This window comes from Thalassophryne amazonica, chromosome 10, assembly GCF_902500255.1.
Source record: "Thalassophryne amazonica chromosome 10, fThaAma1.1, whole genome shotgun sequence".
Classification (NCBI taxonomy): Eukaryota; Metazoa; Chordata; class Actinopteri; order Batrachoidiformes; family Batrachoididae; genus Thalassophryne; species Thalassophryne amazonica.
In genome coordinates this window covers 4,108,230-4,121,697 of record NC_047112.1, presented here as the reverse complement: position 1 = coordinate 4,121,697, position 13,468 = coordinate 4,108,230, and the positions used below count along the sequence as shown (strand labels likewise).

General features: G+C 45.5%; 1 protein-coding gene across 1 annotated transcript in view; it reads right to left on the bottom strand.

Moving 5' to 3' along the window:
* Positions 1-13,468, bottom strand: part of LOC117519420 (NACHT domain- and WD repeat-containing protein 1-like) — a 28,824-nt gene that overhangs the window by 1,315 nt on the left and 14,041 nt on the right. Inside the window, exons 10-17 of the mRNA XM_034180769.1 lie at positions 8,048-8,245; positions 7,743-7,865; positions 4,877-5,048; positions 4,233-4,372; positions 4,081-4,120; positions 2,341-2,551; positions 1,791-2,064; positions 14-564 (exon numbers count right to left, since the gene is read on the bottom strand). Of these exons, the coding sequence (XP_034036660.1) occupies positions 14-564; positions 1,791-2,064; positions 2,341-2,551; positions 4,081-4,120; positions 4,233-4,372; positions 4,877-5,048; positions 7,743-7,865; positions 8,048-8,245 (1,709 nt within the window). The remainder of the gene's footprint in view (positions 1-13; positions 565-1,790; positions 2,065-2,340; positions 2,552-4,080; positions 4,121-4,232; positions 4,373-4,876; positions 5,049-7,742; positions 7,866-8,047; positions 8,246-13,468) is intronic.

The following is a 13,468-nucleotide window of genomic DNA, read 5'->3' as shown; positions in this document are numbered from 1 at the left end:
TGTGACCTCTGACCTTGTACTCCATGGTGTGGTCCAGAGCCACCGGCCTCAGAGCCCACAGCCTCTGCACAGCGTCCTCGGACCCCACCAAGGCGTGCGTCCCCCGGCTGCTGGCTGTCACACAGGTGACTCGGCTGCGGTGAGGATCCAGAGTAGAGCTGCTGCCGTCGCTGAAGTCGCAGAGGGTCACCTCGCCGCAGCTCGTCCCGTACAGCACCCGGCGGTCAGCCAGCAGCGCCATGGAGGACAGTGGGCCCTGGAGGAGGGGCAGGGGGAACCTCTCCAGAGGCCCCTCCACCGTGGGGAAGTTATCCCTGGAGGTGATCTCAAACAGACGCACGGCGTCATCGTAGGCCACCGCCATGTGCTTCTCCAGCGGGCTGACGGCCAGGCAGCAGACGCGGGGCAGGTCCTCCGGAGGTGGGATGCAGAGCGTCTCCTGGGGCAGCGCTAACGGGTAGATGAGGACGGTGCCGGTCGTCAGGCCGCACAGCAGAGCCGTTTGCTCTGAGCCACGTCCAGGCAGCACCTCAGCAGACAGAGGGAAGAGGTCCGATGGTGAGCCTGCACACAAACCCAGGTCATGGATCAGGATCCAGCTGTGGACCTACGTGTGTGAACGGAACAACTAGAAGCGGTTTGAACTGGGCCAAAGGGGCTGCAGGAAGCAGCCTCCCTGTTTCTCTTAATGACATCATCACCATCTTGTGGATAAATATGAGATTTGGCCAGCTGACCTCCAGATGAGGTCATGTGATCACCAGCGTCTGTTTACAGAATAATTTCAAACATTTTCTGTTTATGGAGCAAAAAACTGAAGTGGTCTGAATTTAAACACTGGATCTGATTTTTTTTTTTTTTTTTTAATGGAGCTAATTTGAGACATTTTCATTCATTCTAATTCGAGTTCACTAATCTTCATGAATCCTGTCAGAAGGGGACTGGATCAGGATCAGGATCGGGATTTATACAGGACAGACGTAAAGACGCTACAAACCTTCATTTAGGGAATAACCGTGTTGTATCTGATTTGTGGACGTTCATGCTGTTATACGGCAGCAAACTGAGCTTTACCAACGATGCCTAAGTGGAGCCGTAAAACCGCTATTTGTGACCGTATAACAGCACGAACGTCCACAAATCATCAGACACAACAGGGTTATTACCGTTCTAATTCAATTCCATTGTTTGCACTGTTTATTTTTCTGTAGGTAATTCGGTCGGTGAGGTTTACCGTCGAGCCGAGGCAGCGTCACTCTAACAGCAGTCAGGGCGCGGAGTAATCCATCAAACGTGAAAATCCATCAAATGGATTGGATTTGATTCTGTTTCAGAATCCACATCAATACTTTCATATGGTAGCTTAAATTCACTTACTTCAGCGGCGGCAGCACGTGACTTTCTCTCGCTCTCAGCTGACAGCTAGCAGCGTCAGCTGTCAAATTGTGCATCTCGTCGCATAAATCAACAGTTCTGCGTCCCGACAATACTGTGCATGTGCGGAGGACAGGAATGACATCTCATCAGAACAGCGGTCAGGGCGTAGAGTAATACATCCAAATGCAACATGGTCGAATATTTTGCCACCGTTAGCCTGATATTATACGGTCTGAAATCTCACACCATTAATCAATCAGATTTGTGGAAAAAATGTAATTGGATTAGAATGAGGTTTTTACTCCTAAAACTAATATCCAGGATTGTTCAGGTGTAACTGAACAGCGCCTGGTTACATTAAGATGGACCTGAATCACTAAAACACATCTGCGAAGCTTCTCGCCATCACTGACCTGATTCACTGTCCCAGCAGATGACCTCTGTCTGGTTCTGCTGCTGGACGTAGAACACCTGGTCGCAGTCCTTGGAGATGGCAACATGGGTGGAGCCTGCAGGGATGTGGCCTGTGGGTTTGTGGCAGGTGTCGTACTTCAGGCTCCACACATGGATGCCGGCGGCGGCTGTCGAGGCCGAGACCACGAAACCTCCATACAGCACCACAGAGGAGACAGGAGCATCGGAACCACACAGAGTGTGCAACAGCGCTCCCGTGGTCACCGACCAGATCTGCCAGATCAGATCAAATAATCAAACAAATGTTGATTTGATTAATGTTTATTAAATAAACTAACTGAATGTTTTGAAAAACTCTGAATCTGTTTCAAGGAAATCCTGAAGACAAAGTTTTAATGTGAAAATGATGCTTTTATTTTGAAACAACTTAAGTGGTCTTTAAATGTGATTAAATGGGAAGGACTTTTATTCTGAAAATGATGGAGTTTGGACTCATTTTTAAGTTTTGCATCACGTGTTGGTTCTTGTCGTCACAGTTTGGGCTCTTACTCGTACAAGGTGGTCGGCGGCTCCGGAGGCGAGGAGCCGGGCGTCCGAGGAGACGCAGGCAGACAAAACGTCATCATGGTGATGGAGGACAAGGAATCTGTCCACAGAGTTTCTGTCCGTATGAAAGAGACTCAGAGTTCTCTCGCTGCCTGCAGGAACACGTTTTGAATTTTTCATTATTTCTCGACATTTTGAATTGTATATTTGACAGCTTTTATTTTGGAGGGAACTTTTGATTTTCTAGAAAGCCAGGTGATATTTTATCTGGTCACCTGCTCGATGAACGTGTTAAACTACAACGGCAGAGATATGAGATGAAAACATCTCAAAGCTGAACAGGAAGTAAAACAACAACAACAATAATAATGATAATAATAGTAATAACAGCACAATTTAAACAAAAACAATCATGACTGTGACAATAACTGCCAGAGGAGGACGGAGTTTGTGATCAACTAACCCTGTCTGTTTTCAAGAAATTACAAAAAAGTTCAATGTTCTTGACTAAACATTGTAAACCCCTGTCAGAGCTCAGCCTGAAAAGGAGAACAACTCAATTAATACAGAAAATAATCCCGCAGGAGACACAGAATTATTTTCCTGAATCAGGAGAGAATAAACGAACGTGACCCTCGTCACCGACCATCCCGTCAGCTCTGAAGGGTCCAGCCCACTAGCCTCCTGTATTATTAAAATAAAGTTGCATACAGACATATGGAAGAGACAATATACAAAAATACAGTGGCGACTCGAAGTCTGTTCTCACATCGATATGAAAATTGTTATGACTTTAAGCCTCCAGTCTCACGGTCTTCTCATAACAAGAAAACAGCGTCAACCCTGAGCTGGTGTGCAGGTGACACCGCTCTCTACTCAAGGCTGGACTGTTAATTAAAATGTACATCTGTGCTTAGTGAAAAACAAGGCTACTCTACTGCTCACACTTTCCATGTGAGCAAAAGTTCCCCTGTGAGCAGTTTAATGATTACTTTAGCAGTTCAGTGATTAACTAAGAGTTAATATTAAGTGAAATCACACACATGTATATATATGTGTGTGTATATGAAGAACAGGATCAAAGACAAAATCAAAGACAGTAAATCAAAGTAAAGACATTAATAACTGATAATGTCTTGAAAATTCCCCATCAACCCCCCAGAAAAAAGAAAACAGCTCTATGACATCACAGAGATCTTTGGACAGGAGGGGGGTTGACAGAGCTCTGCACCCCTCGAGTGTGCCATCAGTTAGTTAGTTAGTCAGTGAGTTAGTTAGTTAGTACCTGCCAACATGATTTTTCATCTGCAGAAACTGACAGTAAAGAAGGAAGCAGTGGGAACTCCGCAGCCGTTTGTTTTCCTGTGCTGGAAATCTGCAGGACACAAAACATCACCATCAGGCCACGCCCACATCCTGTTGCTCCCTACCTGTGTTTCCACTGACTGCTTTTATCTGTTTGCATTTATCTAAATTTACCCAACCCCCCCCAAAAAAAAAACTGCATCAGCTGATCCGGCCCCTCCTCCACCCACACCAACAGCAAAAACACAGTGTCAATTATTTTTAAAATTACTACCCAGGAGGGCCCATGCTTTGGCGCCCCCTGGTGGCCCGGTCTCAAACACAACAACCAATGAGAACATGAGGAACCTTGTGGACTTTCTTATTCTCCGTCTTAAAACACGACCGACTACAGCAGGTGGTCTCCGCTTCAAACTGACCAATCACCGCAGGACGTACCTGATGGAGGACGCCGTCTTTGGAACCACAACACCATCTTCTGTTTTGGTAAAATAACAGACGCCACAAAGCCAAACCGTTTTGGTGTCTTTCCCAGCCTGAGTCTCAACCGCAGGCACATTGTTCAAAAGGATGCCAGAACCGGAGCAGACCGGAACCGGACACCGAAACCACCCGGTCATCCAGAACTCCCAGAACCACAGACCCAGCACCGCTGCTGTGTCTGAGGAGCAGCTCGGTTCTGTCCAGACTCCAGACCACCACCTGTACAAACCACAGGTCTCTGAGCTCCCTGTTACCATAGAAACAGGCACAGACAGACAGAAACAGGTGAAGATTTGATCAGCTACGGGAAGCGGATGAGAACAAAGAGGAACAGGGTTCTTATTTGTCTGGCCACCAAGAGTAAACCACACTCCATTAGAATACTGCAGAAAAAGAAGGAACAGTAGGAATACCAGTCATACTACTCAGATACTAGAATAATTTTAATTACTGCAGAAAACTGTCTCTGGTTGGACCTGCAGCTCTGTGAGTGCTGGAACAAAAAGCATCAACAGTACCAACGGTACTAATGCACGGGCAGTACTAAGAGTACCCACAGTACCAACGGTACTAATGCACGGGCAGTACTAAGAGTACCGACAGTACCAACGGTACTAATGCACAGGCAGCTACTAAGAGTACCGACAGTACCAACGATACTAATGCATGGTAGTAGTAGTAGTGGTGGTGGTGGTAGTAGTAGTAGTAGTAGTAGTAGTAGTAGTAGTAGTAGTAGTAGTAGTAGTCGTACCTGAGTGGTGGAGTAGGCGTAGACGCACCTCTCTCGGTCAGGTGCAGGTGAACGGAGGAAGTGATACCATCAACAGGCACCGCCTCCTGAATGCAGAACAGCTGCTTTCCATGGAGCAGGCTCCCACCCCCTGAGAGACCCTTCAGCAGCCAATGAGAGGCAGTGAGCAGAGCTGTCAATCAGCTTGATGGACAGAACCTCAGCTGCAGATTAAAACAGAAATGATGGTTAAAGTTGGAACAGAGTTTCACTTCCTGTGCGTTCTCTCTTTAGCCTCGGTTACGCCCCCTTGTCCTTCTGTCCTATTTGTGATCTGCATGTTTAGTTTGTGAAAATCTACAGTAGTGTTCAGAATAATAGTAGTGCTACGTGAATAAAAAGATTAATCCAGGTTTTGAGTATATTTCTTATTGTTACATAGGAAACAAGGTACCAGTAGATTCAGTAGATTCTCACAAATCCAACAAGACCAAGCATTCATGATATGCACACTCTTAAGACTATGAAATTGTTATGTGTCGACGCGGGTTGAGGAGCGGAGCTGCGTCAGACAGGACCCAGTGCTAAAAATAACCAGAAAGCGGTTCCAAACAGAAACTATTTATTATTCACCTGTGCTTAAAAGTGTAAAAACATAAAAACAACGTCCCTCTGGTGGAGTGATTCGTGGCTCGCTCTCCAGCGCCCGCAAGGATTAAAGCCGGCGCTCCTGGACTTCCTACCACCGCCAAACACCCCCAGGTGGACACGACAAACTGATTCTCTGTGAAGCAAAGAGAAGGTGAGGTAAGTCAAACAGATACAACTATACCTTCCAATAAACCACGCTATCAGCAAACACACTCAGGTCAGTGTCCTTTTTTTTACTTTATGCAAATGAGCAGCTTCTCACAACAAGTGGAGGATCACTTATCCTTCACGCCACAGCAGTGAGAAGCAAACTGCACAATTCTCTTCACAATTCCAGTATACTGTGTAACAAAACACCAAGTTACTATCAACAATTACTTAAACACTTAATTACCTTTAGTGCGTGCTGACAGCATGTGTCCTCACCCTCCCTGCTTCACGGGCTCGATGTGTCAAAACCCAGGCGAGGTCCTCAGCGTCTCACAAACGAACGTCACAAGGTCGAGTTCCCGGCAGTTCTGCTCAAATCACACATGACTTAAATGCAGAACGCCATCCAATTATCTGCTTCAGCTGCAAGTCGTCCAGGTTGCACGTGAGCACCAATCACAGGTGCTTTCCATGATGTTGGGGCAACTGTTTGTTGTGATTTGGCGCTATATAAGAAAAAAGTTGATTGATTGATTGATTGATGTTGATGAGGGTGAAGACTCTTCAGCCAGCACCTTCTTCACAGACAAATCAGCCCTCATGCCACCTGGAGAGCAAAGAAAAGAAAAGAACACCAAAACATCCACCACGCCCCCCCAACACACAACAGAAATTGGGCTATTAGTAAAAAAAAAAAAAGTAGAAAAGGGGGTGTTCAGAATAATAGTAGCATCTGCTGTTGATGCTACAAACTCAAAACTATAATGTTCAAACTGCTTTTTTATCAATCCTGTGAATCACTAAACTAGTATTTAGTTGTATAACCACAGTTTTTCATGATTTCTTCACATCTGCGAAGCATTAATTTTGTTGGTTTGGAACCAAGATTTTGCTGGTTTACTAGTGTGCTTGGGGTCATTGTCTTGTTGAAACACCCATTTCAAGGGCATGTCCTCTTCAGCATAAGGCAACATGACCTCTTCAAGTATTTTGACATATCCAAACTGATCCATGATACCTGGTATGTGATATATAGGCCCAACACCATAGTAGGAGAAACATGCCCATATCATGATGCTTGCACCACCATGCTTCACTGTCTTCACTGTGAACTGTGGCTTGAATTCAGAGTTTGGGGGTCGTCTCACAAACTGTCTGCGGCCCTTGGACTGTCTTTTATCATCCTGGAGCTGATCAATGGGTGAGCCTTTGCCATTCTGGTTATTCTTCTATCCATTTTGATGGTTGTTTTCCGTTTGCTTACACGCGTCTCTGGTTTTTTGTCCATTTTAAAGCATTGGAGATCATTGCAGATGAACAGCCTATAATTTTTTGCACCTGCCTATAAGTTTTCCCCTCTCCAATCAACTTTTTAATCAAACTACGCTGTTCTTCTGAACAATGTCTTGAACGTCCCATTTTCCTCAGGCTTTCAAAGAGAAAAGCATGTTCAACAGGTGCTGGCTTCATCCTTAAATAGGGGACACCTGATTCACACCTGTTTGTTCCACAAAATTAACAAACTCACTGACTGAATGCCACACTACTATTTTTGTGAACACCCCCTTTTTCTACTTTTTTTTACTAATAGCCCAATTTCATAGCCTTAAGAGTGTGCATATCATGAATGCTTGGTCTTGTTGGATTGTGAGAATCTGCTGAATCTACTGGTACCTTGTTTCCCATGTAACAATAAGAAATATACTCAAAACCTGGATTAATCTTTTTAGTCACATAGCACTACTATTATTCTGAACACTACTGTATGCCGGATGCCCTTCCTGACACGAGCCGGCTCGTTTATCCAGGATTGGGACCAGCACTCAGAATGTTCTGGTGTTAATTAATATCACATTTACTGATTCTCTCATGATGAGTTTCTTGGGTTCATGTCTCAAACGTGTCGCTCTGGTCTGAAGCAGCTTGCTGTTTCATCAGGAGGATCCTCTGGGATTCACCTGGATGAAGCACTTCATGACGATAAGTACGCCCTCTAGTGGGCAGCCCGAGTCTGTCTGTTGGGCTCCACTGTCGCTACCGTAGCTACCGATTATGACTAATTAATTAATGACTTTGGTTTCCTCACAGGTGTGTCCCAGCAGAGTGTGTGTAAGCTGCATGTCGGCGAGGCTCCAGACCGCCACCACGCCATCGTCTGACCCTGTGATCAGAAGCTCTGCCTCTGTGCTGATGTCCAGACAGAGAACACCTATGGAGAGAAGACACCTGTCACCTGCGGGAAATCTGACACCTCTTTCACAAAACTAGAGCTAGATCAATTATCAGCTGATCATCAGCTGGCTGATTATCCGCTTATTACCTGCTTGTGGCCCAGCCAATGATCAGTCTATCCCTAAAAAAAACAAAACAAAAAACAGGAGTATTTCTGACCTCCGTTTAGTCCACTCAGTGTGTGCTGCAGCGCCCCGCCTGGCTGCTGCAGGAAACTGCATTTGGGGATCAGGATTGGCTCAGTGTGCGCGAGTAACCAGTCCTCACAGTGGCTACAGAGCCGGCCAATCACAGAGGGGAAGGGCGTGGCTAAGTGGGAGAGCCTGGCCAGCAACTCTGTGCAGAAGAGCAACATTTCTGGAAAAAAAACACAAAAATTTCATTACGGATACTTTTTGCTGTAAATGTCCCACCATCATTACACAACTTCATATTACTTTTGTTTTTATTTTTCTTGTTGTATTTGTTCAAAAAATGACATTGGTAAGGATTTTTAAAAGAATATTTTAAACTAATTTTAGTTTGTTTACACCTTTTCACCATCAACTTTCAATTTATTTTCATTTACAAAAGGCCAAATCACAACAAAGTTGACTCGAGGAGCTTCACACAAATAAGGTCTAACCTTACCAACCCAGACAACACAGACAACAGTGGTAAGAAAAAAAACCCCATCTGATGATTTGAGGAAGAAACCTCAAGCAGACCAGATTTGGGCCATGATACAGACACAATTCACAAAACACATATACAGGAAATGTTGTTGGTGCACAGGACAGGAAAGTTTCAGAAAAAGACACCACACCCATCTCTGGATGGAGCTGCACCTCAAACAGAGAGAAAAAAACAGAATCAGGCATCAGAAAGACAAAAAATACAGTATAATTTGTCAGCATTAAACAACAAGAAAAACAGAAGAACAAGCAAATGGCATTGCTATCTGTAGGGGGGGGGGGGGGGGGGCTGGAACATGAGACTCAACTCAAGGCTTGACTCGTCAAACTTCGTTATTCAGAACTCCTTACAAAAGAAAATTAAAATACTAATGTCAGACCATGGTATTATAGATAGTTGGAGGAATCTCTTTCCAACAAATCCGGATTATACCCATTACTCTCTTTCACACACGGTATACTCAAGGATTGATTATTTCTTTATTTTTTAAACAGGATTGCCACTGGATACAAAAAGCTGACATAGACCTGACATTGATCTGTCAGATCATGCTCCCAATTTTTTGACCTTAGAAATTAACAGTGAACCCAAGAATACGATGTGGAAACTGAACACAAATGTGTTAAATGATTTGCAGTTCACCAAATTAACTAAAATGGATATCACAATTTTTTAAAATGAAAACCAGAATGGAGAAGTACGGCCAGAAATTGTCAAGGACTCACTGAAAGGCATTCATGAGAGGTAAAATTCATGAAAAAAAATGAATTTTTGTTCATATAAAAAGAGAGAAAGACAAGCCAAATTGAAGGAGTTAAAGAATTAAAAGAGCTCGAGACAAAACACAAGAGAGAACTGAATCCAGAGCTTGATATAAAACTAAAACTTTTAAGAAATTGAATAAATGCAGAGGCGGGAGTGGTGTTCAGTTGTTGGACTTCTGTGCTAGTCACAGTTTGTCCATCATGAACACTATGTTCAAGCACAAGCGTGTCCATAAGTGCACATGACACCAAGACACCGTGAGCCAGAAATCGATGATCGACTTTGTAGTTGTATCATCTGACATTCAGCCCCATGTCTGGGACACTCGGGTGAAGAGAGGGGCTGAGCTGTCGACTGATCACCACCTGGTGGTGTGTTGAATCCACTGGGAGGGGAAGAAGCTGGTCAGACCTGGCAGGCCCAAACGTATCATGAGGGTCTGCTGGGAACGACGGGCGGAACCCTGTGTCAGCGAGGTCTTCAACTCCCACCTCCGGGAGAGCTTCTCCCAGATCCCGGGGAAGGTTGGAGACATGGAGTCCAAGTGGACCATGTTCTCCACCTCCATTGTTGATGCGGCCGCTTGTAGCTGTCGTCGCAAGGTCTCTGGTGCCTGTCGCGGCGGCAATCCCTGAACCCTGTGGTGGACGCCGGAAGTAAGGGATGCCGTCAAGCTGAAGAAGGAGTCCTACTTGTCTTTGTTGGTAAGTGGGACCCTGGAGGCAGCTGAAAGGTACCGACAGGCCAAGCGTGCTGCAGCCCGTGTGGTCGCAGAGGCAAAAACTCAGGTCTGGGAGGAGTTCGAGGAGGCCATAGAGGAGGACTATCAGTTGGCCTCGAAGAAATTCTGGCAAACGGTCTGATGCCTCAGGAGGCGGAAGCAGCTCTCCACCGGCACTGTCTACGGTGCGGGTGGGGAGCTGTTGACCCTGACTGGGGATGTTGTCGGGCAGTGGAAGGAATACTTCGAGGATCTCCTCAATCCCATTGTCACGTCTTCCGAAGAGGAAGCAGAGACTGGGACTCAGAGGCAGACTCATCGATCACCCAGGCCGAAGTCACCGAGGTAGTTAGAAAGCTCCTCGGTGGCAAGGCTCCTGGGGTGGATGAAATCCGTCCTGAGTACCTTAAGTCTCTGGATGTAATGGGACTGTCTTGGTTGACACACCTCTGCAACATCGCTTGGCGGTTGGGGACAGTGCCTTTGGATTGGCAGACCGGGGAGGTGGTCCCTGTGTTTAAGAAGGGGGACCGGAGGGTGTATTCCAACTATAGGGGGAATCACACTCCTCAGCCTCCCTGGTAAGGTCTGTTCCAGAGTACTGGATAGGAGAATTCGACTGATGGTCGAACCTTGGATTCAGGAGGAGCAGTGTGGTTTTCGTCCTGGTCGTGGCACACTAGACCAGCTCTACACCCTCCATTGGGTGCTCGAGGGTTCATGGGAGTTCGCCCAACCACTCCACATGTGCTTTGTGGATCTGGAAAAGGCTTTCGACCGTGTCCCTTGGGGCACCCTGTGGGGGGTGCTCCGGGAGTATGGGGTCCGGGGTCCTTTGCTAAGGACTATCTGGTCCCTGTACAATCGCAGCAGGAGCTTGGTTCGCATTGCCGGTAGTAAGTCAAACCTGTTTCAGTGCACGTTGGCCTCCGCCAGGGCTGCCCTTTGTCACCGATTCTGTTCATTACTTTTATGGACAGAATTTCTAGACGCAGCCAGGGTGTAGAGGGGGTCCGGTTTGGGAACCACAGAATCTCATCTCTGCTGTTTGCAGACGATGTGGTTCTGTTGGCTTTGTCAAATCAGGACCTTCAGCGTACACTGGGTCAGTTTGCAGCCGAGTGTGAAGTGTCCGTGATGAAAATTACAACCCCTGGCAAAAATTATGGAATCACTGGCCTCGGAGGATGTTCATTCAGTTGTTTAATTTGTAGAAAAAAAAGCAGATCACAGACATGACACAAAACTAAAGTCATTTCAAATGGCAACTTTCTGGCTTTAAGAAACACAATAAGAAATCAGGAAAAAAAATTGTGTCAGTCAGGAAATCACCCTGTAAATTTTCATCCCCAAAACTAACACCTGCATCAAATCAGATCTGCTCATTAGTCTGCATCTAAGAAGGAGTGATCACACCTCGGAGAGCTGTTGCACCAAGTGGACTGACATGAATCATGGCTCCAACACGAGAGATGTCAATTGAAACAAAGAAGAGGATTATCAAACTCTTAAAAGAGGGTAAATCATCACGCAATGTTGCAAAAGATGTTGGTTGTTCACAGTCAGCTGTGTCTAAACTCTGGACCAAATACAAACAACATGGGAAGGTTGTTAAAGGCAAACATACTGGTAGACCAAGAAAGACATCAAAGCATCAAGACAGAAAACTTAAAGCAATATGTCTCAAAAATCGAAAATGCACAACAAAACAAATGAGGAACAAATGGGAGGAAACTGGAGTCAACATCTGTGACCGAACTGTAAGAAACCGCCTAAAGGAAATGGGATTTACATACAGAAAAGCTAAACAAAAGCCATCATTAACACCTAAACAGAAAAAAAACAAGGTTACAATGGGCTAAGGAAAAGCAATCGTGGACTGTGGATGACTGGATGAAAGTCATATTCAGCGATGAATCTCGAATCTGCATTGGGCAAGGTGATAATGCTGGAACTGGTGCAGTTCCAATGAGCTTTATAAAGATGACTGACTGCCTGAAGAGAACATGTAAATTTCCACAGTCATTGATGATATGGGGCTGCATGTCAGGTAAAGGCACTGGGGAGATGGCTGTCATTACATCATCAATAAATGCACAAGTTTACGTTGATATTTTGGACACTTTTCTTATCCCATCAATTGAAAGGATGTTTGGGGATGATGAAATCATTTTTCAAGATGATAATGCATCTTGCCATAGAGCAAAAACTGTGAAAACATTCCTTGCAAAAAGACACATAGGGTCAATGTCATGGCCTGCAAATAGTCCGGATCTTAATCCAATTGAAAATCTTTGGTGGAAGTTGAAGAAAATGGTCCATGACAAGGCTCCAACCTGCAAAGCTGATCTGGCAACAGCAATCAGAGAAAGTTGGAGCCAGATTGATGAAGAGTACTGTTTGTCACTCATTAAGTCCATGCCTCAGAGACTGCAAGCTGTTATAAAAGCCAGAGGTGGTGCAACAAAATACTAGTGATGTGTTGGAGCGTTCTTTGTTTTTCATGATTCCATAATTTTTTCCTCAGAATTGAGTGATTCCATATTTTTTTCCCTCTGCTTGGTCTAAAAAAGTAACCGTTACTGACTGCTACTATTTTTTTCTTGATTTCTTATAGTGCTTCTTAAAGCCAGAAAGTTGCCATTTGAAATGACTTTAGTTTCGTGTCATGTCTGTGATCTGCGTTTTTCTACAAAATTAAACAACTGAATGAACATCCTCCGAGGCCGGTGATTCCATAATTTTTTCCAGGGGTTGTAGCACCTCCAAATCTGAGGCCATGGCTCTCGACTGGAAAAGGTGCCTTGCCCTCTTCAGGTTGGTGGAGTGTCCTTGTCTCAAGTGGAGGAGTTTAAGTATCTCGGGGTCTTGTTCACGAGTGAGGGACGAATGGAGCGTGAGATCGACAGATGGATCGGTGCAGTGTCTGCAGTGATGCGGTCGCTGTATCGGACCGTTGTGGTGAAGAGAGAGCTGAGCAGGGGGGCAAAGCTCTTGATTTACCGATCGATCTACATTCTGACCCTCACCTATGGTCATGAGATTTGGCTCATGACCAAAAGGTGGCCAAGTGGTTAATGCGCTTGGTTTCACTGCAGAAGGTTCCTGGTTCAAATCCCACCCCTGCCACATTTCTCCATGTAATGTGGAGTTGTGTCAGGAAGGGCATCCGGTGTAAAACCTGTGCCAATTAAACATGCAGATCCACCTTGGATTTGCTGTGGCGACCCCGAGTACAAAACAAGGGAGCAGCCGAAGGGATTTACTTTACCAAAAGAATGAGTTCGCAAGTACAAGCGGCCGAGATGAGTTTCCTCCACAGGGTGGCTGGGCGCTCCCTTAGAGATAGGGTGAGGAGCTCGGTCACTCGGGAGGAGCTCGGAGTCAAGCCACTGCTCCTCCACATCGAAAGGAACTAG